This window comes from Anopheles nili, chromosome 3 (assembly GCF_943737925.1).
Source record: "Anopheles nili chromosome 3, idAnoNiliSN_F5_01, whole genome shotgun sequence".
NCBI lineage: Eukaryota > Metazoa > Arthropoda > Insecta > Diptera > Culicidae > Anopheles > Anopheles nili.
In genome coordinates, this window is record NC_071292.1 from 71,036,160 (window position 1) to 71,062,145 (window position 25,986).

Genomic DNA, 25,986 nt, shown 5'->3' on the forward strand with positions numbered 1-25,986 from the left:
TATTCGTTCGCCAGTGAGTGTGCGTAGGAAGGTGGCGCAAAAATGTCGACGCTGCTGAACCTGGACAGCTATCGGCATGAGCTGTACGGTAAGTAATCGTTACCATCCCAAACCTTGCAATCTGTAGTAGACCCTTTAGTGCAACCCTTTTGCTTGTGTGCATGGGGAGTTGTTTTGTTTGTTAGGTTGGTACCCGGAGCGACGGCCTTGGGGCATCCGTTTGAGGAGTCATTCTGTGTGCTGGCCGATATGACGATCATGCTGTGAGTCATCTACTTAAAAGCACAGTATTGTGTGCGTGCATGCGCTGGACACGATCTACCGATCGTTTTATGATCGTCTCCGTTCACTTGCGCACGTCGCATACGACATCACGAACCGCTCATTGCCATTATGTATGCGAAGGGTGGCCCAAGGGGTTTATAAACCGGTACGCCTCGATCGCGAAACAATAACACTGGGAAAGCCCGCTCCAAGCCGACGAATGTTGATGGGGAATTCCCCAAATTCGTGGCTCGCGGTGCTTGGTTATCATCAATTGGCTGGTAAACTAGGATTGGGGCGACGGGAATACAGCTTCTCGATCGGCACAATGATCCCGCTGCGTGCTTGACGATCGGTCATAATTGGTGCGTCAATTTCGTAAATTTTCATCAGCCGCAAATCATGCCCCTAAATCACACAGAGTGAGAATCATCCGATAATAATTGGCTTATGCAACTTTGATTGAACAAATCCCGGAGTATACATCGACCTGAAGCTGAATCACATCCACAAAACATCGAAACGATTGGTTTCTTTCAATTTATTTTAAATCACTCAAGTCTCCGCTTTACAATCTTTATCCTTCCCTCAAGGGTTTGTTGTCAATTTGTCATTCCACATGCTTCTTTGGATGTTATGTTTTGTTGGGGGAAAATACGCGCCTCGGTCTCGTGCTGATCATAGACATAATTCCAACACACATCCAAATTAAACAGAGGTCGTCATCGATACTAGCGCAGCGATCGTTTGTTGAGGTACCCAATCCAGGTGCCGTGGGGTTGATTTTTATTTGTCTAGACAAAAGCGTTTACGACGCCAAAGAAAAGATGCATTCGATGACGAAAAGATTTGCGGTTTTCGATGACGAACTTCAGCGGAATCGGACGTGTGATTCTATTACAGCATCCACAGAAAACCAATAGGATATTTTATCTGCATTACGACATCCGTGTTACTTGCGTGAAAATTAACACGTGGCGTGAGAGTCATAGATTCGATGCATGAATTACTTAGAATTGTTAAAGCGGTTTCATGAATCGCCTCTTGCTTCGTTTGACATCGAACGCTAACTAATCGCGGATGCAAGCCTTGCGAGGCCTTTTATTTACCTCGATCTTGATTGTTTTATTCCCATCGTAGTAATATATGCAGGAAGGTGTCAATCTCGACGAAGCTTGGGAAATCACGCTCCCGTTGAGTCATTCGCAAACGATTAGATGGGTGGATAATTTTTCTTATCCCACTGATCTCTAGCTCGATCATTGGGAAATTTAATAGTTGATCGTACATGTACAATGAGAGCAAATTGCAAATCAATATACCTCAACCATATGACTTTGATTTCTTAAGAAACAAGTCGTAAAAACGCTATAATTCAAAGCGCTATATATCATCGTATATCTTAACATTATTTTAATTCAACGGGTTACCGTCAGCCAAAACAAAAACGAACCCCACGATAAAAGGACGATGAAAAGGCATAAAAAAATCAGCCACATTTCCATAAACACATTCCAACCGAGTATTCACCCAGCAAATCGGTGCGATTATTTTGGTGGCGAAGAACGAATGTTTTACACCAGAAAGCAACTTTTGGTGGCAATTTGCGTCATTGGGACAGGTTTTTCGGGAAAGTGTGGCCGAAATAGTTGTCTCCCGGTGGACTCCAACGCGATCTTCATCTGCGTCATTTCTTGATCGAACCATCCATAATCTTGCTTCACTTCAACGGAACCATCGAAACGAACAATCGGAGAAGTAACTCCAGCATCTCGGGAACCATCAATTTCAATAGTGATATATCAGACGACAGCATCAGAGCGACTAAAAGGACGCATTTCTCGTATGGTGATATTAACTTTCTACTTTTTTTTGGAATTCACATCAGAAATGATTAATAAATTCAACTCCGATTACCATTTGGCCCGGGGCGATCATACGATCACTTTATGACTGAGCGAAAGTTCTCAAAAAAGGTGATCGTTCTGAGGCTAATCCTAGATATTTGAACCGGTTTTACCGAAATATTCCTGTTTACGCTATTGACGTAAATTACGTTCATTTTCGGTAGGTTCTTTTCCCGAATCCTTGATTTAGCTTCCCATGCGTTTCTTGACGTCATGCCCAACGATAGATTCGCTGCAAGGAAACCACTCTACCGTCAGTTCCATCGGGCATGCGAGGATCTTCCGTGCCGCGAAGATCGCGTCATAGCCTTTTTCGGTATTCGCCGCAGTCTAAAAGTAGATTGGCCCAAAAACAGCTCCAGCTGGTTTATTTTGGGCTTACCCGTGTGGGCTATTTCGGGCAGCGCTGGATACCGCCAAAGGACCCTAGAAATTCCAGTTACGTCACCAACCGGTGACGACAGACATCGATGACGTACGTGCCAACCCCCGTGATCTTGCCCTGGAGAGTTTATTGTGAGAGCGTGAGAGAGAGAGAGAGAGAGAAAGGGCAGGTAGATAAGTAAAACGGAACGAGGGCACGACACACCGAAGCAAGTTTTACGCCCTATCGCGAATTTGTCCCTTTTTCCGGGCCTCGAGCACCATGATATAGGTACGAAAAGGCATCAATGACAGGGGAAGGCGACCTCTCCGGCAGTAGTGTGCGAGCAGCGCGGAAAATCGACCGTGTGAGAGAGAAAGATTGGGTCCGCTTCTTTATCAGCGATATCAAGTCAAGTCGCAAATCGCTCCCCTATCTACTTCCTTTCGGTACGATTGGGCACATCTCGTATCTTCCTTATCAAACACCCCTTCTTGCGAGAATACGACGCTCTGATTCGCTATCTCGCTCGCCGATTCGGAAAGTTCCGGTCCTTCCCCACCATTCCACCGCCCCCTCCTCTTCCCCTCCCTCCCCCCACGCTTCCTCATCCCAAAAGGCGCGTGATGCTTGTTCTTAATCGCGTGCTCGCGAACCACGAGCCTCTCCATCCTCATGATGGCGATCGCGTTTAGTTGCCCGTCGACACCGATGCGGTTAGGATGCAGTAGCAGTGGCAGCACCATTCATCTTTTAAAATTGACATATTATGTCGTTGAACTACTGCCCCTCCGCGATAGATCTACTGCTTCAACAGCTCCTACAGCAGCAACAGCAGCCTGGGGCCTGCCCCGACCCTTTTTTGCCGCTGCAAACAGGTACTGTACGAGCCGCCTCGAGCGTTTTGATTTTGCTCCCTCCCCTGGGAGGCACGTGCGCGCGTGTGTGTGTGTGTAAGTGGGGGGTGGGTATTTCGTGGGTTTTCCGGTCCATCGTCGTTCGGGAAGGGATATGAATGTCGTGTCGTTTTGTTGTCAAAGCCAAACGCCACCACGTGCATCTCGAAAAGCCGGATCGTGATTCAGCAATCGGTGTTTGTCCGCCGTGGTTATGGTTTTTCAATCTCTTCTCGGTTTCCCGCGTTTTCAGAGCAACAGCAGCAGTTGCTGGCTGCATCGCCGGATCCGTACACCATTCTGTCGATGGACACACCGCCAACGGCAGCAACAGTGGCCAGTGTTGGAGATTCGCACCATTTTATGCTCGATCCCGACCGATCGTACGCCAGTGCGCGATCACCTTCGTCATCGTCCGCATCACCATCGTCTCCGGGATCGATCGCGTCACCTAGCAGCCGGGCCAGCACCAGCATGTCCCCGCAGTCCAGTGCCAGTGATCATTCGGCATCATACACGCTCCAAAACCTCACGCTGTCCGGTAACAGCAGCTCGATGCAGTATTCAGGCGTCGGCATCGGTTATCCGCAGCAACAGCAGCAACAACAACATCAACAACACCAGCAGCAACAGCAACAGCAACTTCATCAAATGTCACAACAGCACCAGCAGCAGCAGCAACAACACTATTATGCTCCCCAGTTGCTGTGCCTCGAGCAGGATAACCTCCAAACGTCATACGTGTACACGGTGCCCGCGAATGATGGTGAGTTTCAGTGTGTTTGTGTGCATGTGTGTGCATCATGTGTGATCTCGTTCCGATCCGTGACATTCAAGTTCTTTCTCTCACCCGCAGCATTTGCAACCCCGAAAGCGGACTACAGTAAGCCACACCTGGTGATCCTGGAACAACCCGTCGACAAGTTTCGGTTCCGTTACCAATCCGAGATGCACGGTACACACGGTTCCCTCATGGGCATCCACACGGAGAAAGCCAAGAAGACGTTCCCGACGGTGGAGTTGCGTGGGTACGTCGGTGAGGCGAAGGTACGGTGCTCGCTGTACCAGGTCGATCCGCAACGGCGTGCTCCACATTCGCACCATCTCGTGATCAAGTCCGGTGAGCTGGATCTGATCGATCCGCACGATCTGGATGTGGGAGGACCGAGTGGAGAATCCTCGGCCAGTGGAGGTGGAGGATATGTGGCCACGTTCCAGGGCATGGGCATCATCCACACGGCAAAGAAGTTTATTGGCGAGGAGCTGTACAAGAAGCTGCGCAAGCATCGGTTGTGTGAGCTGAACCGGGAACCGACCGAGCGTGAGGAGCAGCAGATGCAGAAGGAAGCAGCCGTAATGGCACGCTCGATGAACCTGAACCAAGTGTGCCTGTGTTTCCAGGCGTACCGGGTTGAGCCGGCCACCGGTCGTTGGTTGCCACTATGCGAACCTGTCTACTCGAACGCCATCAACAACATGAGTGAGTTGAGGAATTGGCACCTGGCGGATCGGTCTCGAGTCTAATGGGGCGTGGATTTTGGCTTGGGGTTTTATTTCATTTCACAGAAAGCGCCCTCACCGGGGAACTGAAGATCTGCCGGCTCAGCACCGCCATCAGTGGTGTGGAAGGTGGTGAGGAGGTGTTTATGTTTGTGGAGAAGGTGTGCAAAAGTACGTCCGATTTGTGCACCGTATGCCTGTTTGGATGTGTGTCCTTAATGATTCTCTTTCCCCGAATACCGTTTCACAGACAACATCAAGATCCGGTTTTTCGAGCTGGACGAGTACGATCAGGAGGTGTGGCAAGATATGGCCGTGTTTTCGGAGGCGGATGTGCATCATCAGTACGCGATCGCGTTCAAGACGCCCCCGTACCGGAACAAGGACATCGTCGAGCCGGTCGAGGTGTACATGCAGCTGTACCGGCCAAGGGACCGCTGCCAGAGCGAACCGGTCACTTTTAAGTACAAACCGCGGCCAGGCATGCTGGCTGTTGGTGGTGGTTCCGGAAGTGGCTCCCGCAAGCGACTGCGCGTCAGTTCCGGTAACGTGTCCGGCGAAATTCCAACCGTCATCCCGAACGATCCCAACGGTCCAGGGAGTGCCGGTGGAGGAGGAACAGGCGGTGGTGGTGGTGGTGGTGGGTCAGGTATCAACGTTGGTGTCGGAATCGGTGTTGCAGGATCGAGTGCCAGGCTACCCCCGTTGCATCAACCCTTCCCGATGTTAGCCAGTCACGGAGGTTCGATTCCAGAGGAACATGAACCCTCCTCGACGACGGTAACGACAACGACCACGACGCCGCATCATCAGGATATTCTGGGAGCGTCGACGGCTAGTATCGCTCGGGCAAGCATCATACAGGAGATACTGAACATTCCGACCACGATCGCCACTGATGTGGCGTTCGATTCGAGTGACTTCCGCTGCGACTCGGAAGGTAGGCTCGTTTTCTGTTGGCGACGATGGATATAGCAACACTGACGCTTTTGCTTCTTGCCACAGAGTTCAACAAGCTCATCCAGGAGATCGGCAACCAGCAGGACCTCGTGAAGTTGGAAACGGACACGGGAACCGGTGACGAAGCCACGGTACAATCGACGGACAGTGCGCTGGCGCAGGCCATCGGTGAGTTCGTCGCATCCGGTGACGACGCCAAGCAGGGTGAGATGCTACGGAAACTGCTCATGTTGGTCAAGCTGTTCGCGAGGGACACGAACAGATCCCGGCAATTGCTCACCTCCCATTGGACCGCATCCAATCAGCAGCAGTTCAAGTAAGTTCTCGTTCCGGTGTATGTTCACCTGTCGTCCGATCATTTGTTTCATGCTAATGCACTCGAGTTCGATCCTCGAAACAACGGGAACTGCGAATGCTGTGGCCTAATCTGGAGCATTTGCTCCTGTCGTTCTGCTCTCTATCTATTTCTATTCGTTCCATTCATCTTAATGTGCTCAGATTCGATCCTCAGCCTTGGAGTAGCCACTCCGAGGAGCACGGATGGTGATGAGCCCGTCGGCGGCTCGGTTCATATCCTGGGCGCTGGTTTTTCCTCGCTCTCTGTCTCTCTCACTTGAAGATTTATTGTAAATAAATTATTTGCTTGTTTGCTACTTTTTTATATTTCTAAAACGAATATCTATTACTTGTACGAATGAGAAATTGCACACTTCCGCGCCCACGTTTTTCGTGGTCAAGTGTACCAGAATTCCCTATGTCACAGCGGAACATGGCGGAAATTCCACGATGCTTTGAGCATTCCCGATATGTTGGGCATTTCCGTGGCGGCTGTGCCGATATGGCGGCTCCTTTCACATCTAATTGTGCGATCTGCTACGACTGGTTTTGGTGGGAAAGAACTGGATTTTCAAGGTTTCCGAAGAGCTTTTGTGTTTTATTGGTACCACCGGTGGGAAAGTTATCCTGAACCCTTAGAACTGGCCCCTTGGTGCGCCCTCGGGACAGAGCTAATGATATACTGTTTTGATGATTGAAGGGCGGTATTTATGCGCTTGCCTCCGACGAGATCGAACTCGCGTTGCTGTAGCACCGGTCTCTGGGTCGTGTAATTAGTTGCTAATTTTCCGTTCCGTTTGGTTTTTTGTTACAGTTGCCTACACGCCGCCATTCGACGCAACGATACAACGGTTGCTACCAAGTTGATCGAGTTGCTGGTTGAGTTGAAGCTGGCCGAGGAGCTGCTGGATCTACCGAATGATCGCAACGAAACAGCCCTCCACCTGGCGGTATCGATCAACAACGTTTCGATCGTAGAGGCGCTCTTAAGAGCGGGCGCTCAGCTGCACTACTGTGACTTTCGCGGAAACACGGCACTGCATCGAGCCGTGGTCGAGAACGTACCGGACATGGTACGGATCCTGCTGCGACACGATCACTCCACGTCCCGGCTTGATTGCACCAATGACGATGGACTGACGGCGTTGCAAGCGGCCGTTTACGCTCGGAATCTAAAGATCACCCGTATCCTGATTGAAGCAGGCGCCCCAGTACACGAGAAGGACCTCAAACACGGCAACAACATCCTGCACATCGCGGTAGACAATGTACGGTGATACGGAGGGATAGGTTTTTTTTTCGATTGTGAATGTTAACGTACGCCTTTCCTCACGTCAGGATTCGCTGGACATCGTAAACTACATACTCGAAAACGTGGCCCACGAAGTGGGACGCGAGCGGAACAACGCCGGCTACACCCCGTTGCAGCTGGCAAACGCCAAGAGTCAGACGGGACAGGGAAACAACAAGCTGATCGTGCGAGAACTCCTTCGCCACGATCCGGACGGGTTGCAGTACGCGCTGAAAGCGTCGGTAATTCGCGATTCAGCTGAGGACGGCGAGGATAACGAGGACGAGGAAGATGATGAGGACGAAGACGAAGAGGAAGCGGAAGAGGGCGAAGCTCACAGGGACACGGTGATACGAGAACGGGGACCAGCGAACGGCGGATCCGTGCTGGATTCGATCGATCTCAGCTGCGATCGGGCTAACATTGCTCGTTTGCTGGAGGAACACGAACCGGAGAGCTCGGATTACCGTCAGCAGGAAACGCAGCAGGAACGTAACGGTTCTACGGTCTCTTCCGGTCCGAGCGAACGGTCGGAGAGTGCGCTTTTCGACGAAAAGTGCCTAGATGAGTTGTGCCGGCTGTTAAACGTGGATGGCACCTGGCGTGAGCTAGGATCCCTGCTCGATTTCCACGCGTTCTTCAGCGTATGGGAACAGGTTACGGATCCAGCCCGGATGCTGTTCGGTTACGTCGAGGTAATGCACGCGGAGAACGATCCAGTTTAACGTGCTTATCAGCAGAACGTTAACTAACGTACCCATGCATGATTCTTTTGTAGATGCAAAACATTCCAATTGATCGAGTGATCGAGCTGTTGCGGCTGCTGGAGCTACGCGAATGCATCCGCTGTATCGATGAGATGATCTGCCGCCGGATGAAGTGACCGCTCTCCCACGTTCCCGCTTCTTCCCCCATATTGGGCAACAATCAGGTTTGAGCACCCTTCCCGCACCTAATTAAGCACTCGATCGGACAAAAAAACCGCCCCAGGCTAAGCTCTGCTGCTACTCGTCGAGCTTGTTTAGCATAAGTAAGCTACAGTGTAGATCTCCCTTCTACGTGTCCTCGTACCTTTTGTAGCATTTTATCCGACAAATCAACACACACCGGTAGTATCACGCGCTAGAACAGTGACTTCGAATCCCTCGCGAATGGTTGGGGTTAGAAACGTGACTTTGGAGGCGTTGGACGCTGGTCGAAGCTTGTAACATCAAAAGCCAACCCGGACGGTCGGTGATTGGTAATCTTAGTTTTATTGCTAGTATACACATATATAACGAGTAAATTACAACCTATCCGTTTCCCCTCGCTGGGAAGGAAATAGAATTCGAGCCCCCGTTCCCTGCCGGCGGGTGGCAAATGCATTATGCAACACGCGGCGCGAACGGAAACATCGCGGAACCGGTTTTGGTGGTGCGATCTAGGTGTTGAGAGTGGTCATGCCGGCGATGCGGGGCAGGGGACGACGATCGTTGGGAATATTTTGCCCACCCCCAAACCACTGAAACCCGCTCCTTGTCTTATCACTCCTACCAGGTGGCCCCTGCTGGTGGAGGGGTCTTCCTGTGTCACTGAAGCGAGTGTGGTCCCTGTGTGGTCCAATGAGGGTGTTCGTCTTCCGATCGCTGCTACTAAGAGGGAAGGGATTTGAAAGTAGCGAAAAACCCACCACCCTCCCGAGCCTCCCTAGACGAGATCGTAATCGATCCGCGCGCCCATCCGCCGCAGGGCGATGATCGTATTGACCGCCTTGATCCAGCGCTTCTTGATAACATAGCGTTTCAACTTTGTTTTTGTCACAGATAGCTCGGTGGTGCTCTGGGCCGTCGTCTCCGCCAGCCACGGGTGCCGCAGGGCCTTCCGGGCCGTCAGTCGCCGCTCGCCGTCCCGCACCAGCAGCTTGCGGACGAAGTCCTTCGCGCTCTCTGACACCGCGTCGAACGATTTGTACTCGAACGAGTACGTACCCTGCAGGACGTTGTACATCGTCGCCTGGTCGTCTCTGCCCACGAACGGCGACAGCCCGGACAGTCTGTCCGCGGTTGGTTGTGGCCACAAAACGGCAAAGGCGCACCATAGGATGGCGCGGTCAGACAGGCACGAGCATGGTGAGCATATGTAAGGACGATCGCGATGGTGGATGGGCGAAGGCAGGATGAGAAGGGCGAGATGATGGTGGTGGTGCGCAACGGAAGGATAACGAGAAGGAGAGAAAGAGAGAAAGAGAGAAAAAGCAAGATACAGTGAAACAGGCGAAAATCAAGACCGCGAATGGCCATTCGTGACAAGTGTCCGGAAGATCGGGAAGGCGACACGGTTCGGGGAAGGATAGGATAACGTAAGCAGTTAGAGTGGCAAAGTTTCACGTTATTCAGTTTTTCTATAAGTTTTGAGGTTTTTTTTTTTACAAATATTCACTACAAGAATATGTTTCCATATCACTATTTCGTATGCGCTCTAGGAATCTACGAGTAACGTGAGGACAATAATAGTTCTATAGGGAATGATCACGCTTGATCGGTATAGTTTTAAAGACGAAGAAGTATTTTATATACAGTTTTGTTAGCAGATCCCAGAAAGTGTGTTTGAGATTTCATTCCATTTCATCCACAAGCAGAACGATGTTAAGCTACAAATGAACCATTCGCTTGGAAATGCTTTAATAGACCATTCGTGACACCTCATAGCAAAATGACTTCGCTACGAAAAGTGTGTCAAATTACGCTCGATCGATTAGTCAGCGTGGTGCGATTGAGCTAGTTAGCTGATCAGTGTGCATCCGACAGGTACGAGTGCAAGCGCATTTTTAGCTTTCCAGGCGGAATTTCTATCGGGATTCCTCCGGCCCGTGGGTTGGTTGAATTTTAATCACCTTATCGTGCGCCGGGGAATTTCCAACACGTGAGCCTGCTCCGGCAGGTGGTTTTTTGTGCACATCTATGATCACACTTGGCGCACGAGACCGGTTTTTGGAGGAAACGCTGCTACCTACGCCTCGTGCGTTGGAAAAATCATATCGCTGATGATGTGGGGAAATTTCTGTTCAATGCTAATTCTACGTTTGCGTGGGGGAGTGTGTTACGTCATGCGTTAAGGTGGATTTTTTGTTGGGACTCCGCCCATGCCCTAGCTGGTCGGTAGTGAACGTGTTGCACTCGTGTATGCATGTTCGTATGCAACGGAATATGCTAATGAGACCATAAATCTTACGAATCATAGGTGGAACGGTTACAGCTGGCGAGGTGGGTGGATGTTCCCCGCGGAAATCGGCACCGGATCGGCTTATCCATTCCATTACAACCTCCTTTTGCTCCTTCCATACCATCGTGGAGGGATTTTTAGCGAATGTGGTTTTGCAAATTTGTCGAGCGAACACGTTGTGATACACCCCGATGGGAATTAGTTGCATTATGGCTTTAGCACCTTCCATACAGTGTCATTACTAGGATAGTTAGGCTTTACATTGGTTTAATTTTTGGTGTGTGGTTTTAAATAAGGACATCGTGCAGAGAGGCTTTCTGCTCTCTCTGGTGTTTACAGTTTTAGTAAGGAATACTCCACTATCCAGCATTGATTAAGGTTAACATGATTCAGGGAAACGGAATGTGATCATCAACAACGAAACAAAAAAAAATACCCTAGAACTGTAAGCATGTAAAGGAGTTGGCTTTCCAACAACAACAAAAAATGATTCGACATGAATATTTAATGGTTCCTTTCTCTTGCAAGAGAAAGAGATTGTTAATGGAATGATTGTATGTACAAAACGATAGCATAACGATAGCACAATGTTCACGATGATACGCGCAAGCGAACCGAGCACAATGGACGAACATTTCGCTTTGGGAACACCATCGTCGGGGCAGGAATGGCCACGGAAAGGGAAACTGTAGGCAGGAAAGGTATACAGCAAATGGGGCGTTGTTTCCCCTGCCGTGGGCTTTTCTCAGCCACCCCGTCGGATGGTGGTTCCCTCTGCTCCACCAGGAGCTCGCGAGGATGTCCGCGACGACGCCTCAAATTCCGAAGTTGTACCGACGAGCTGCGTCCATCGGTTACCAGTAATAAAAACCAAATCAAAACGGTATGTTACCAAGAACACCTGTACGATCGTTCGTGGGAATTGCGAAAAAAACCAAAACCTAGCCACGCTTGATCTGCGGTTGATCGTGCTGGTCAATACGCGCGTGAGTATGCGTGTGTGAGAGAGATAGAGAGAGAGATAGGGAGAAAAATTGGGGTGGTAAAAAGTATTTAGCAAAGATTTATCGGCAAACCACTACTACAAAAGGGAGAGAAGAACGATTAAATGGGTTCCAATTGATCGATTGCGAGTTAGAAAAGAATGTCCTCTTTAGGAAAACCATAAGAGAACAAAAACTAGACAAAAATACATCAGTTAGGAACGAGAAACATGGCCTAGATAAAGATCGCAGTGAAAATGAACTACACAAATATATTATACACAAATCTATAGATTAAACCTAAACTAGAACGTAGTAAAGATAGGTCGTGACACAAAAAAAAATCGATGAAAGTAAATAAAACAATAGACACACCACCCAATACACACATACACACACTGGGTCATGGGAAATCAAACCCCGAAGTATAGTCTCAAGTACTTCGTCCCTATCCCGAGAAAAAAGGCAACAACCCCTGTGCTCTAACAAGGGCGTTTTAGCTGCCAGGCGCCCCGAGGGAAGGGGAGCAACACCGCGGCACACGTTCGTGATTTCCATGAATGAAACGGCTCTATCACGCGAGGATGATGGCAGCGACAGTGCGGGAAATGAGTTTCCGGTGTGAAAATTCACAACCCAGCAGCCGGCTCGAGTTGAGGAAGCACGGTTAGGAAGAAGCGATGGTAGGAAGCATATGCGTCACTGGCGTGGTACACGCGACCAGGCCACGCGTCATGCTTGTCCGCGCGGTTCTAATTAGTAGCTCAATTAAACCATCCATTCCGAATGGCTGGCAGCCGGTAATGACTTGCGTCGGTTTCTCCCGTCGGAAGCATTAAAGGGTGGGCGGCGATCAAAGTCCTTAAATCCAGCAGCAGTAGCAAGCACACATACACGCACGTACACGGCTCAAGATAGAAGGCAAGCATTACTCACAACACGTAGCAGATCACGCCCAGACTCCACATGTCGGTGTAGAAGTAGATCTCGTCGAAGTTCAGCACTTCTGGGGCGGCAAACTCGGCCGTTCCGAACATCACTTGCAGCTTCTTGCCCGGATCGTACCGTCGTGCGAACCCAAAGTCGATGATCTTGATCCGATTGCCGGTCTTTGTGAGACAGAGAATATTTTCCGGCTGGTCCGGCAAGAGAGAAGAAGAGACAGGAGAGTTACAAGCTGTGAGGACACTCCCGGATCGGGTGTGAAGGTGCGATTGACTCACCTTCATGTCTAGGTGGATGATGCTCCGGCTGTGAATGTACTCCATGCCCTCGCAGATCTGCCGCATGAAGACGGCACACGCTTTCTCCGTCAGCACGAAATCGTCGTCAATGACGCGCTCGAACAACTCGCCACCTTGAATGCTGCGGACACACAGTGAGAGAGCGAACGAGAAAGGATGAGGGACACGAAGGTCAGCGTCGTCGGATGGGTCTAGGTGAGTCGACTCAGTCGTACCACGGTGGAAATCTGATTTGTGCTTCTATTTTACTTTCTTGCAGGACTAGCACACACCCCCAAGGACGACGCCATACTTACAGCTCGAGAATGACGTAGAATTTGTTCTCGTAGTCGAACGCGTCGTACATCTGGATCAGCCGGGGATGGTGCAGGCAGCTCATGATGTTGATCTCGCGCACCATGTCACCGCGGTCCTTTTTCTTCTTGTACTCCACGATCTTGGCGGCCAGCTCGAGTCCGGTCTTTTTCTCCCGGCAGTGGAACACCGTGCCGTAGGTGCCCCGGCCTAGCTCGGGAAGGATCTCGAACTGGTGCTTTGGGTCGACGTCCAGCTTTAGCTCCACCTCGCGGAACGGGAACGCCGGGTCGAGGTCTGTGGGAGTAGAAGAGAACGTGCAAAAGAAAACCCGACACCGAGATGGCGGTTTGTTTAGTTGTGCGAGCGCTTAGCGAACGAGATCGTCCTTGGGCTGGACAATTCTCGCATCATTTTCCCACCGTCCGATCCCCGACTCGTACGTGTGTGTTTACTCGTGGAAACACATCGGAAAACTCGTAACTTTTGCTTGTTGACTCTTTGTCTAATGAATCGTGCGAGGGGGAAAATGGGTCTGTATAGCGTGCGAATGGCGTTTGAGATATTTATGCGTTTTGGGATAGTCTCGTATTTGCGTTGCGGGACACAGAGCCCGCAATGGTTTATTGAGCGAAACAGTGACCAACGGAAGCGAAACAAAAATCCATGACGTTGGAAAGAAGGCGTATCGTGAGTGTTAAGAACCGATCTAAGGTATCCGTGAAGAACAGATAAAGGGGACTTTGCTTTAAGGATTCTCAGTAGGCTGATGTTTGACTTGAACAACGATACGAGATAAGGTTGTTAGCCTAAAGGACAAAAGAATCAAACAAACTGAAGTCGGTTATACTGACACTAGCCTGAATTAGCATTGGATAATTCCATTCCATTCGATTGGAATTCTATTCGATCCTTTAGTGTCTTTTAACTTAACAAATAATCCGTAGTTTATTTTGCGTAAAAAGCATGATTATGTTTAACGGTCCATGATAGAGTTTGACGATCATATGGGAGATTTTTGACAATTTTCTCACAACTACTCAGAATGGTTGTGATGGTTTTACCGCATAATATTGCAGCCATGTTCTCCAAGCCGTATTGTATTTTTCTCCTAGTAATATTTTGCCAAACGTTTCAACTGCTGCTGCGTATGAGTGGTTACGCTTTATTGCACCACCTGAAGTAACTGAGACGCCACAAAAAAGATAATATAAACCACTCCGAGGAATCCTACTAGTTTTTGACACGTTCACTTGTTCTTGCGCACTGTTTGTTAATGTGACCACAATGTGACCGAAAATGCGTATTTATCACGGCCGTAGACCCACAGCAAACAACACTTTGTAAGTTGTGTAATCACGCGTTCACTACGCATCAGCAGATATTCTTGCAACCCAACTCTATTCACAACGCAATTTTCCCATGATCGGTCCCACAACGTCCATGCTCGCGTTGGATGGTTTTCCATGCGCGTTCGCTTTCCACGATCGACTGAAAACCGAGCACGATCACGTCCCCGGCATCGGTGACCAGCGCGATCGGATCTCTTAATTGGATGAGGTTTGATTCAAAACGACATCGCCCGGGAACGACAGAATGAGATGGAGAAAAGCGAGCACGAATGTGCACGTGTGTGTGTATGTGTTTGGTCACGTTTAATATTTCGTCCTTTGGCCTCCGCCATTGACCGTGGGGACAGCTTGCGTTGTTCGGCCGCGAGTACTGATGCGCCGTGACAGATCTGCAGACGTGATGGAACGAGACGGGATGTGATGACCGTCGATGAACCTTGGGCGGGAAAATCGGGTCACAGTTATGTCGCCTGTCCACCAGCAATGGCGTGGGATCTCCGGAAGGACGCAAACAATGCGCCCACCGGGCGATGAAACGACCTCCGGCTGCAGGTGCACCGCAGAACCGCCGGATCATTTCCGTTCGAGCGTGTCTAGGGGTTTTCCGCACCAGCTCCAAAACATAAAAGAGACGCTCTGTTGTACCCTCCTTGGGGTGGCTTGTAGAGCGGCTGTACCACCCTGGTGGTGGGTCAATAAATCACCTCAATTAGGGAATTAAATGGAGGTGTCCGCGGCGTGTTTGTCGGTGTCTCAGGCCTCGGTGCGGTTTCATTCGGACGCGAGCATCCTACCGTAACCGACGTTTGTGACGAATGGCGTCCGAGCCGCAAGAAACACGTACACGGGTATTTCTGCCGGTTCGAAAGGGTTAATCCTTTGAGAATGGCGTCATGTGGAAAGTGGGAAAACCTACCGAACCGAGCGGCACACGTGCTCTCTCGATTATCCGGTGTTTAACGGGACGGTGTTTTAAATTTTCTGGTAAATCGGAGCGATTTTGTGTGTGAAATTTGGATAAGCGATCGTATGAGTTAAAATAAGGTTTTAAATGCTTTTCCACATGTTGGTGAGCGTGATCAGTGATCTGCTGTAACTGCGATTCAAGGGTTAAGAAAATGTAAGGACTGAGAGTTTAATTGTATCGTTTGCCACAACAAAACACACGGAGAGTCTGGTCCAATGTTTGCACCCTTACGGCTTGCCATTTCGGCGTTCTGGGAAGCGTTGTAAGAAGCATGCGATCGGCTGCTCGAGATTTGCACTCAAGCATCCGTAAGCACGCCCGAGCGGATGTAAATAAACGTTAAATTATTGTCTCGACCTGCGAAGCCGCGTACTGTAGTAGGAGCAGGAGCCATTTCGAGTGAGATCTTGCCATTTTGGCGCGTGCGTTTTTGTCTTCGATCGTGAAACGAACGCCGGACATGCTCTCGTAAAAATAGAGCACCAAACAAGCGTGTCAGGAGGACGACACGCCGGCGGAAGGAACCGACATCCTGGCACGGTAGATGCGGTTGAAACAATTGAATTTGGGGAGAAATCTCGGCGACGGTGATGGTGACGGTGGCGCAGAAGATCGCCCTCGGAACAGAGAGTTCAAGTGCGCAGCATGCTACACGGTTCGAATGGCACGAAATGTGAGAATGTGGAAACTAATGGCGCTGCTTTCAGCACGATGTGCGGTTTGTGAATGATCCCGACACATGCCGCAGCAGCATATGGTTCTCGCTCAGGGTCACCCGGGGGGAGGAAATCAATTATATTCATAGGTCATGTTGGGACGATGTTTCTAATTTCATTTTTCACCTTCATACCAAACATTCCGCACATTTTCGAAAGAAATCTCATCTAAGCGATCGGTATTTTGGTAAGAATCTAACATAAAATACAACATCCTTCTTCGGGAACATCGTTTTGTTCGTACTGAAGAGAAAACTGTTTCCAAATAAACTTCCTGTTGGTGGTTTTATTATATTTCTTAGAAATGGTGAATAAACTGTGATGCTGCTTATGTTGCTTTAATATAAGATGAGTTCTTTTTGTATCGTTTCTGTATTATAAATCGTCTCACTTGTCGCTATATGTTTGTTACGTAATAAACTGAAAGAAAAATGTAAGAACTGTTAGCATAGTATCGATGCATAAATAAACCATGCTTGGAATAAGAAAAATCTGCTCGAGTCACACTGTTTTAATGTACGTTTTCCCTCCCGACGATCGCCGAAAGAGTAATATGTACCTTCGCTTTTCTTCGCATGGCGCACATCTTGCCGCACAACATTGTTTTCCCACTGGTTTTTCATCTTCTCGATCTCAACGGTACGCCGGTGGCCGGTTGAATCTATTTTCGGCATTGACCCGCGCCACCGATTGTCCGCGTGTCCGGTGATATTCGCGGACACTGGCGCGAATGCGAGTGCGATCCCCGAACAGCTGTGGCGGGGGTTGGTTGATAAAATGAAAGAAAAACATACATACGGGCACATACATCCCGGATGAAAATCCCATTTCCCGCAAAGCCCCTACGTTATATCCACGATCGTGCGCCACTATGGGGTTTTCCGCAGGACACAGAGGTTTGTTTGTTGAAAGAAAACGTTGAAAGAATGTAACTGAAAGAACGATTAAATATAATTACGACTAATCAGAAGTGTTCGAATCATTTTTAATCTGAATCAGATTTTTTTCTTGATTTTCTTGCATTTATTGCATTTTTTACTAGAGCAGTCCGTCCATTTCGACAATCTCTGTCGCTGGCTCCGCGCGCTCGAAATGAAGATTTTTGCGAAACCCAAGAACGAGCCAAATTGACGAGATTTGTAACAGGGTCACAGGAAACATAGCAGGTAGATCACTGGTAGCAATGCGGTAGCACTAGCGTTCTCGCTCGCACCGGTTATCGATCGTGGGAGCGGGACAACCCGATCAACCGATGCGGATCAACGTACACAGCCTGCTATGATGCATGCGCTCCCGTTACTTTCGTTGTTCGTCGCGGTGCAAAATTTCATTATTTTGGGGGGCTTTTTTGGATATTTGCTTAAAATTTCGCAATAAAGCAAACATCTGTTCTCGGTGAAGGCGCAATTCGCACTGCTGATAACATTTAATTGGATATTGGATTTATTTTGGAAGAAACAATTGGCACGTGGTCGTCAGCGGCAACAACGCCCCAAAACGAGAAGGAAGATGTTTTCCTTTCGCGTTCTGAGCAAGCGTCATGATTGGGCGAATCGATTATCAACAGCACTATGGAACTGTCGGTGACACATAGCAACTGTTTATATTCATCACTTTAATATCATCTTGTTTTCATACAAAAAACTGCAAAACATCGATTTACGGAACAGAAACGCATTGCTCAAAATTTTCTACATCGCCGTGGGCGAATAATGTAACATTTATATGCAACAAAATGATTTAAGCCGGAAGGCAATCTCATAATATTTGGCCACCAAGAAGATCATAGTGCGCACTAAATTTGCGAGCAACAGCCGATCGAGGCAAAAAGAGATGGGATGCGGATAATCGCGTGCCGGAAAGAACGACGATATGGACTGATAATGGAAGAGCATGCTAGAGATCATAGTGCTATTGGAGCAATCATAGTTGCAATGCGCGGAAGTGAGAAGGAATTGGCAGCAATATATGCGAAGCGGATACCAGCTGGTTGCAGCCTCTTTGGTACATGTTCTCCTGGTATCTTTAACGGTATTTTGGATAGCAAATTTTGTCGTCGAAAACGCCTTTCGCTGAGCGTCGACGTTACGCGCGTTCGTTCTTCGCTGGTTTCGGTGTTTCTGGATTCTGGTGGAGTTTTCATCTCAATTTCGATCATTTTCGATACTTTTTCATCCCGTTTAAAATTCTGTGCATCTCTGCATCGTATGAAATTTCATTTCCTCGTTCGTTATTTTGATCTTTCGACGACTTTTCGCACATTTTTGGCCATATTTTCTCCCCCACAGTGCGGCTTGTTGCAGATAGGAATGCGCCGAGACGACATTAACGGCCTAGGGAGGGCATAAAAAGGAAAATGTCTGTTTTCTTGTGCTTTTGGCACTTTCTCCTCGACCAATCCCGTACATCGCTTCCTGCATCCGAAAGGAAGTAACAATTTTCGAACGTCACACATCTGTTTTCCACCGCGGTGTGATCCGTTTCGTGGACTATCGCATCGATTCCGGTCCATCTGGAAAACATCCCCGCCATCGTGTGACAAAAATTGTCGCTCACACTCTGCTTTAATGGTGTGTGCGTCTAAACCTCTCATACACGTTTCCCAGGGCAGTTGGGGTTTTTAAGGGGCATTTTTTTTGTTCAGGAGCTCTCTTTCGCTCGCGGAAAAAAGCACTCGCCCCAGCCAAACAGGAAATGTTCGTGTCAATCGTTTCACACCCCCATCCTGCTTGCCGTGCTTTTGCGTGATCCTTTTGCGAACCGATGGGGTTTGTATTTGGCACGACTCCACCATTGGCCGCCAACGGTGGATGTGGTGCAGAAAATGTGACCACGAGACGAAACGAAACGGCCAACTTTTGGGACATTATTTACGGGTTCAGGGGGACCGGCCAGAGAGCGATCCCAAGGCGTGAAGAAGCTAAAAGATCAAGTGCAAGGCAGTCCGTTGATTCATTGTCAGCTGATGTGCGGGAACGGTGTTCGAATCTACCTCTGTCCCGTGTAAAGCAATTAGTCCTCAACTCCACGACCGGTGGTGAGTGCGATTCACCAGGTTGGTTGAGGAAAACCGTTGCTTTAGTCGCGGCACTGTTCGCTCGTGTCGATTTTCCACTACGCAGAAGGAATTGACAGCAACACACAAAGCGAACAAGGCATCATGATTGAGTCGTGGTTTTGATATTCTTTGCTTACCATATAGTGGTCACAATATCGTGGGATGGGCTTGGAATCTAAGCAGTTTTGATTGCGTTTATAAATAATTTAAAATGTGCGGAAGATGGATGCCGGGGTTTTAACATGCCAAATATTCGATCCTTATTCATGCACCGCTAATAGAATTAGTCCTATTGATTATTTAACCAGCTGAATACGCTATGATTTCACCCAAACTTTTAGCCACAGTAATTTAAATAACAACGAAGCGACGAGCAAACAGCCAGTTGTGTTGACTTCGGTTGCCAGTTCTAATCCCAAAACCGTGGAAACCCGATCCAACCTGACATTCGTTTATTTCCATACCGGTCTTCTGTGCTCTTTTCCCTCATTAAAAAAGCAAACCTGTCAGTGATCTCATCTCACGCGTCACCATTTATTTTCCAAGGTACGAGCTCGCTACGGGTTTTGTTTTAAATGTTCAACCCAATTTGTTTGACACACGGGATCAATTTAGGGCAACAAATCCGTGCTCTAGTTTATCAATCATCAAACTGCATTCATGGGGTGTTTTTTCGTTTACCTGGCGTTCCACAGACGTTCCTTTCGGGTTGGCGCGCGTTTGCCAAGCAGGAAGCATTTTAACTGCATCCCATTTTCATTGCTTTCTCTCTTTCTCTCTCTCATTTTCCCCTGGGACAGTGCATTCGTGCGCACCGGCGGCAAAATGGCGCAATCGAAATAAATCCACGTCCCCGCCAGCCCCAGTACCTCAAGACTTGCCCACCCAGCCAAACCCAGACTTACCCGCGTGTCTATGATTTATGCCACGGTGACCTTCACGATTTATAACACCGCTGTCGCGATCTGTCGCGCCACGAGGCCATCCATTAGCGATCCATTGCTGCACTCCTCCTTGGGGAGGCCCCTCTTTCTGGGTGCGTCTGGTGATGACAATCCACCAACTCGGTTAAGCCAACGAAATGAATTGGAAAACCGCTTCCGTAAGCGTTAGATCGCTTGAGCTATCGCAGTCCCGGTGGAATCGCAGCTACGGATGATTGTTTTCCCAGAGCGCACTCGAAAACCCGGCTCCGGATTGGCATTGGCAACGTCGTTCGGTCGTTGCCAGATTGGGGCCACTGATCGGTCACATCTGGATGGATTGGTGAGCGTGAAAAGTGCACGGGAACGTGTGGTTGGTGTGTCGCATTTCCCCACACCAGGCGCCTCCATCGATGGGTACAAACCACCGGGCGTCTCCATCGGCCTCTATCCGATGAACCACCTTGACACACGGTCTCCGATTGTCGCCTTGACCTTGACGCTCGCATTCGTAGCTCGTGTCTTGCACGCAGGTTCTGTTATGTTTATGTTGGCTTCGCGATGATGGCGTACTTTCGCTTTCGCAGCCAAGAACCCGGCCCCGGGATCTCGTTCTCGCACCGCCATTGTGCAGCACAATGGTCAGTGAGGTGTTATGCAATCGATTGCCCGTTTCTGAGACGATCACATGCGAGACCTTTGAGGGACGAAGACCTAATGCAGTTTCCTCGAGGCCCGCGGTGCTGTTGAACTTACTCTAGGGTGAAAAGGATTCAATGGCAGGCCATTGAAGTTTAATTGTGTTCATGCCGGTTTGCGGGGATTTGTGCCGTTGAAGTTGCGTGGTTTACGCTTGCTTTCAATCTAGGAATTTACGATTATTTTCATTGGATGAGGAAACGAGACATATGATGTTTAGCACGAGTCTAAAATGCCTCTAAATTTAACAAGAGTATTGAAGGGCCGTTTATGTCGTAAGTTCTAGTCTATATTTGCACTTTAAAATGACGTGAAAGAACCAAGCGGATCATAATGTCCATTATTTGTTTCTTTTCTTTTTTTCTCTGTCCCGGGATGTAGGTAAACAGACATTAAAGTCAAACTGCCGAAAATTTACGACAGAATGTGCGCTGTACAAGGCGAATGTGCACTTTCTGTCAAAAGGACTTGTGTACTTATTGGTTGATCTTTTTGTTTTGTGTCTGGGAAAAGATGCATATTGCAATTTTATAACTTGATTGCTCGCTTTTGTGTCTCGTTTTAATTGGTTAATGTTCAGTAATAGTCTACGTCACGAAAACTGTGCTACAATGAATCCCAATTGTTTATCCAATTGCTTATTGACTGTGGGTAATAAACGATCGTTTGTATTTCGTATCAAGTCCATAAAACGATGTATACATTTTTTGTTCCTTCAAAGCAATGTGTCTAATTAGTTCATTTCGGGAAGGTCGCGAAAAGATTTTCCATTAAAAATCCCCTTCGACAGCTGGTATATCATAGCAACCAGGAAATTGTTTCACTTTGTGGACGAGCTCGAGATATATGATAATGGATGACGTCGTAAATTGAAAAGAAACTTGCGAACGCACTTTCGGCACGTTTCGAGTTGCTGGTATTATATTAAAACACAAGCCAACAACCGTTGAACCGTCCCCAACCGCACGTTACATCACCTCACAGCAGGGAAAAGCGAGACATGCGCGACGATGACGCGTATTGGCAGGCGTCACAAAGCAACCAGATGTTATCGGAACCAGCTCGGCTCGTTTTGTCGGGAAAATGTTTCGCATCACCGCAAAGCGCCTAACGGACCACGGTACGTCGAGGAACACGTTTCGCATCAACAAATTGGCCCAAAAAACAATCGGTGGAGTGAGGAGGAAGGATAATCAGTTCGGCACTGCTTACCATATCGCGGATCGCGTTCCATCTCTGGGTTTTCTTTGCGTGAATGGCAGGATTTATTTGGTGCGTATCAACAAACGATCCCACGGTTGCGATTGTTTCGCCAAGCAGATATTTGCGTCCGATCCGCAGCGTGTTGAAGATGTATTTCTTGTTGTTCTGTTGTTAAATTAGAACAGCAGCTGTTTATTAGCAGTAACGAGGATACGATTTAGGAATACAAAACGCGTAAATCCTACTGCTATCCGTAAAACAAGCAGGCACCCAGCGGCCAGAACGTTATTTAACTTATATAAAGGCAGAACGCTGATCTTCTGGTGTGACCGTAAAGCAAAACGAAAAGAATCAAATATCAACAACCACATCTCGATGAATCGATCTCCTGTCAAACAACCGGAAAATGTTTAGATTTGTACCGTGGTAGCTACGACAGGTCTTTCAGGGTTTTGCTTCTCCGTGGGATGTTTAACAAATCTCTTCTAATCCCGGGAATCAATTATCATGTCTTAACGTGGTGTGTCGTGCTCACCAGATTGCTTCCTTATCGGTGGCTGGGTGTGAGAATGGTCCGTCTTTAACTCGAGTTCGAAAAGGGGCGCGTTACGCAACCTTAACTCGTGCCCAAGAAGGCAAACAACTTGGTGTGGTGGAAAAAATATATCACAGAACGATACATCTCGCCAAACCGGGCACCGGAAAGCATCGAAGTGAGACATTACCGTTCTAATTTTAGTTGACACTATGCCAAAGTACCGAATGCCTGCTTTCGTAGGGGTTTGACCGGACCCAATCTGATCCTGCCACCCATCGGAGTGTTCTATTGGCATAGGGACGAAGGAAAGATGGAACCGTAATCATCCACATTGACTGATCTCTCGATCTCACGATCATTATGATCATCGGCTTGGGAAGTGATGGGACGCGGTGGGATTGATTTATGGCTGGCAAATATTTCCATTGACAAATAAGCCAAATGGTGTCGTGGCATGGCACCCTCCTGCGGGGACTAAGGCATTATAATTTTCATTGGTGTTTGGAGGAATTATTTTTATTAAGCTTGACAGCTTGCGAAGCATGACGAACTCGTGCATTCTTGAGCCGTTCTTCTCTCTCGTGCGCGATCATAAACACGATCGTTGATTGGATGAATCGAGAATGCTGCTGTCTTTTCCGGATGTCGCATTGGTTTGAACATCGTGTTTTTCCTTGCCGTCCTTTTGCGCTGCGCAGCACCGGAATGTAAATCATTATATGGCACTGATCGTTTGAAAATAAACAAGCATCGGTGGCAATGGTTCGCGAAAATCTTCGCACGCGAAATGGAAATGGAGGATCTGGGTGAGTTCAAGGCGAATGACTGCAAGGCATAGAAACGGCTTTAAAGATTTACATGCACGCTGTATCTGGGAGCAAGACATTGAAGAAACCGGGCCAAAATTCACAGGTGGCATCCGAGCTAGCTCACAGCACCACACAGATGGAAAAGGATCAACTTTTATGAATTCGATTTCGTTTCGTCAGCTGCTGTTTGAGAGCACGAAATAAATCATTCGATCATATGGAATGATCACTCCAATTTTTGAAGCATCATTAAGTTTTATGCATGGCTATATTTTACCATTTTATTGGTGCTCTTTCGTATGCAGTCTTTGCTTAGGGGCATATTTTCGTGTTTTGCCATCTCTCAATAAGAAGAAAATATAATCTTCGAAGTAACTGCCAATTTTTCTTCTATTGATAACGTAACAGATGCTTCTTGCTCTTATTTCCTTCTCATAACTCAACCACCCAAAACACAAACACGGCCACCTTGTCTGACCTGTTGCTCCTTTTGCTGTTCCTTTCGCGGGGAGTTTTATTTTTTGCTCATGAATGAAAGCGACACCACCCATTCACAACCCAGCAAACACCTTTGCGCGTTCGCTGTGTTGACGAGCGCAACAACCTTTTCCAACACTCACACATAGCCACGTGTCAAGTGCAAACCACCTCACGATCGGTGTGACGATTTGTGCGCTCGTAGCGTACACTTTTCCCACCAGGGGTGGCAATTAATCAGCAGCACCAAGCAGCACCTTTCTTTCATGCCGAACTCACATCAAATCGATCAAACGCAGCACGCCCGCGGCTGAGTAATTGCAACCCCGACGCTTGTTTCCAGTTACCACTGGCAACGGCGGCATCCAAGGCGGCCATATTTTAGCACCGATTTATCTACCTGGCTAAGACGCACGTGGTGTTCAGGGAATTGAAGGTTTGTATTCGAATATCGTGCAGCTCCTGGAGTGTGCACTGTAAACCTGCCCGGTTCGACAACCGGACGTAAACATTTTCCGCGACCTGTGGTTGTGTGATGGATGAGGTCCACGTAGCGATCTTCGACAACATTCGGCTTTTTTTGTGTGTTACTTAATCCTTTTTTTACGACAACCTATTGTTGTAAACCGGACTGAAACACGTACGACCCATCCCGACCGGGTCTTTGACGTCAACGGGTCAACCCTACGACGAGTGGAACACCCTCGAAACGACCGGCAAATGGAGGAGAGTGATCGAGAGAGAATCGACACGAAATGGTGAAAGGACACGGACTCGAAGCGCACCAGCGGTGGCAGGAATATAAACGAGCTACATTGTTTACCGATCGAGTCTGCGGTAACGGCGTCGTAAAGAAGAATGGTCTGGGCCGAGATTAGTGGAGGTCGCCCATTCCAGGGCGTTCACGTGGGCCGTGAAAAAGGGAAAATCACGGTCTAATCATGGCACGCGGAAACGGCCCATTAGCGAGCGGTTAATCGGGCGGTGGATGAAAACGCACCACCATCAACAGAGGGTGGTGGGTTGAGCGCTAAGGGGTAGAAAAACGCCTCACGCAGGGTGTTGAAGCTGTGGATGGGCGTTTAGCTACGCGCGTGCTCAAACAAGACAAAATTTGTTGCTTTCGGAGAATGGTGAGAAAAACGCGCGAATTGGTTCCGCATAGGAAAATCTTTAGCAGAACTTTAGTCCCAATAAACAGATAGCATGATCCTCGTTTAAGGTCGATCACACGGAGACTCTGTTCTTACTTTTCGGCATTACTTTAGCTCAATTTAAATTGCCTGAACACATGCAAAAATGAATTGTTTTTGATCGATTTCCCAAAATATCACGCACGTTTACACGAGTACATTTATGTTCTCAACCATGCTCCTACATCATCTTACCTTTTATGGGATAGTTCTCGTCGACTTTATACATTATGTAGCTCTCTGGAAGCGGGTTAGCCCTGTAGTTTTATGGTATATGTTGTCTTTTGTAGTGTTACAGCGCCTCGTCAATCAGCAATTTCACGAACAAGCACGCTATCTATAGCACACAGTGTGTAGCCTTTGCAGTATATTTACATCATTTTATGCTCTTTTCGCACGAGATTAAACACCTCAGAGCACTCTTGACGCGTTGATATGATATTTCTTGACCCGCTAAATCCTTTTAGCAAAGCAGTGTGGCTTTTTGACACATTTATCCACACTTTTCTCGGTCGGAAAAATGAACACCTCTTCACTAGAGATGTACACAGCACAAGAAATCACCCAAAAACCTGCCGGATTGAATGGCAACACCGATTCCCTGCCACACTACACCTCACCGCACCATTCCCCACCGTGTTTGGTCACTTGTTCCCGATAGCACGCGATCCGCGATCCAAATAAGCTGAGGGAATTGGGCGCGTGCGGATCGGTCCAACAGCCCAGACCCAACTCAGCACGCTCGCTAACCTGACCATGCCGAAGTGATCCTGTCGGGAGGTCGGCTCGTTGATGCTCAAAATGCTCAGCA

The 25,986-nt window shown here is 48.4% G+C and overlaps 2 protein-coding genes across 2 annotated transcripts; one reads left to right on the top strand and one right to left on the bottom strand.

Annotated features, from left to right (window-relative positions):
- The first annotated feature begins 42 nt into the window (after positions 1-42).
- LOC128723632 (nuclear factor NF-kappa-B p105 subunit-like) lies at positions 43-9,905 on the top strand. Its single transcript, XM_053817393.1, has 10 exons — positions 43-88; positions 3,685-4,197; positions 4,288-4,911; positions 4,998-5,102; positions 5,182-5,871; positions 5,937-6,207; positions 7,042-7,495; positions 7,566-8,213; positions 8,297-8,449; positions 9,321-9,905. Exons 1-9 carry the CDS (start codon positions 43-45, stop codon positions 8,399-8,401), a joined length of 3,456 nt encoding a protein of 1,151 aa, XP_053673368.1. The 3' UTR covers positions 8,402-8,449; positions 9,321-9,905.
- On the bottom strand, positions 9,205-25,404 carry LOC128723633 (myosin light chain kinase, smooth muscle-like). Its single transcript, XM_053817394.1, has 5 exons — positions 25,371-25,404; positions 13,243-13,537; positions 12,926-13,067; positions 12,639-12,838; positions 9,205-9,550 (listed from the first exon to the last, which is right to left on the bottom strand). Exons 1-5 carry the CDS (start codon positions 25,402-25,404, stop codon positions 9,205-9,207), a joined length of 1,017 nt encoding a protein of 338 aa, XP_053673369.1.
- Positions 25,405-25,986: the final 582 nt, after the last annotated feature.

What these genes read in the sequence shown, in the direction of transcription:
- LOC128723633 (XM_053817394.1), bottom strand. Translation starts at nt 25,404, where the DNA reads ATGTATAAAGTCGACGAGAACTATCCCATAAAAG. An exon ending in CGAGAACTATCCCATAAAAG is followed by an intron (nt 13,538 to 25,370) that starts GTAAGATGATGT and finishes CTACTCCCACAG; the next exon opens with ACCTCGACCCGGCGTTCCCG. An exon ending in GGCGTGATCTGCTACGTGTT is followed by an intron (nt 9,551 to 12,638) that starts GTGAGTAATGCT and finishes AACCGCGGACAG; the next exon opens with ACTGTCCGGGCTGTCGCCGT.
- LOC128723632 (XM_053817393.1), top strand. Translation starts at nt 43, where the DNA reads ATGTCGACGCTGCTGAACCTGGACAGCTATCGGCATGAGCTGTACG. An exon ending in GAACGCCATCAACAACATGA is followed by an intron (nt 4,912 to 4,997) that starts GTGAGTTGAGGA and finishes TTCATTTCACAG; the next exon opens with AAAGCGCCCTCACCGGGGAA. An exon ending in TCCAATCAGCAGCAGTTCAA is followed by an intron (nt 6,208 to 7,041) that starts GTAAGTTCTCGT and finishes TTTTTGTTACAG; the next exon opens with TTGCCTACACGCCGCCATTC.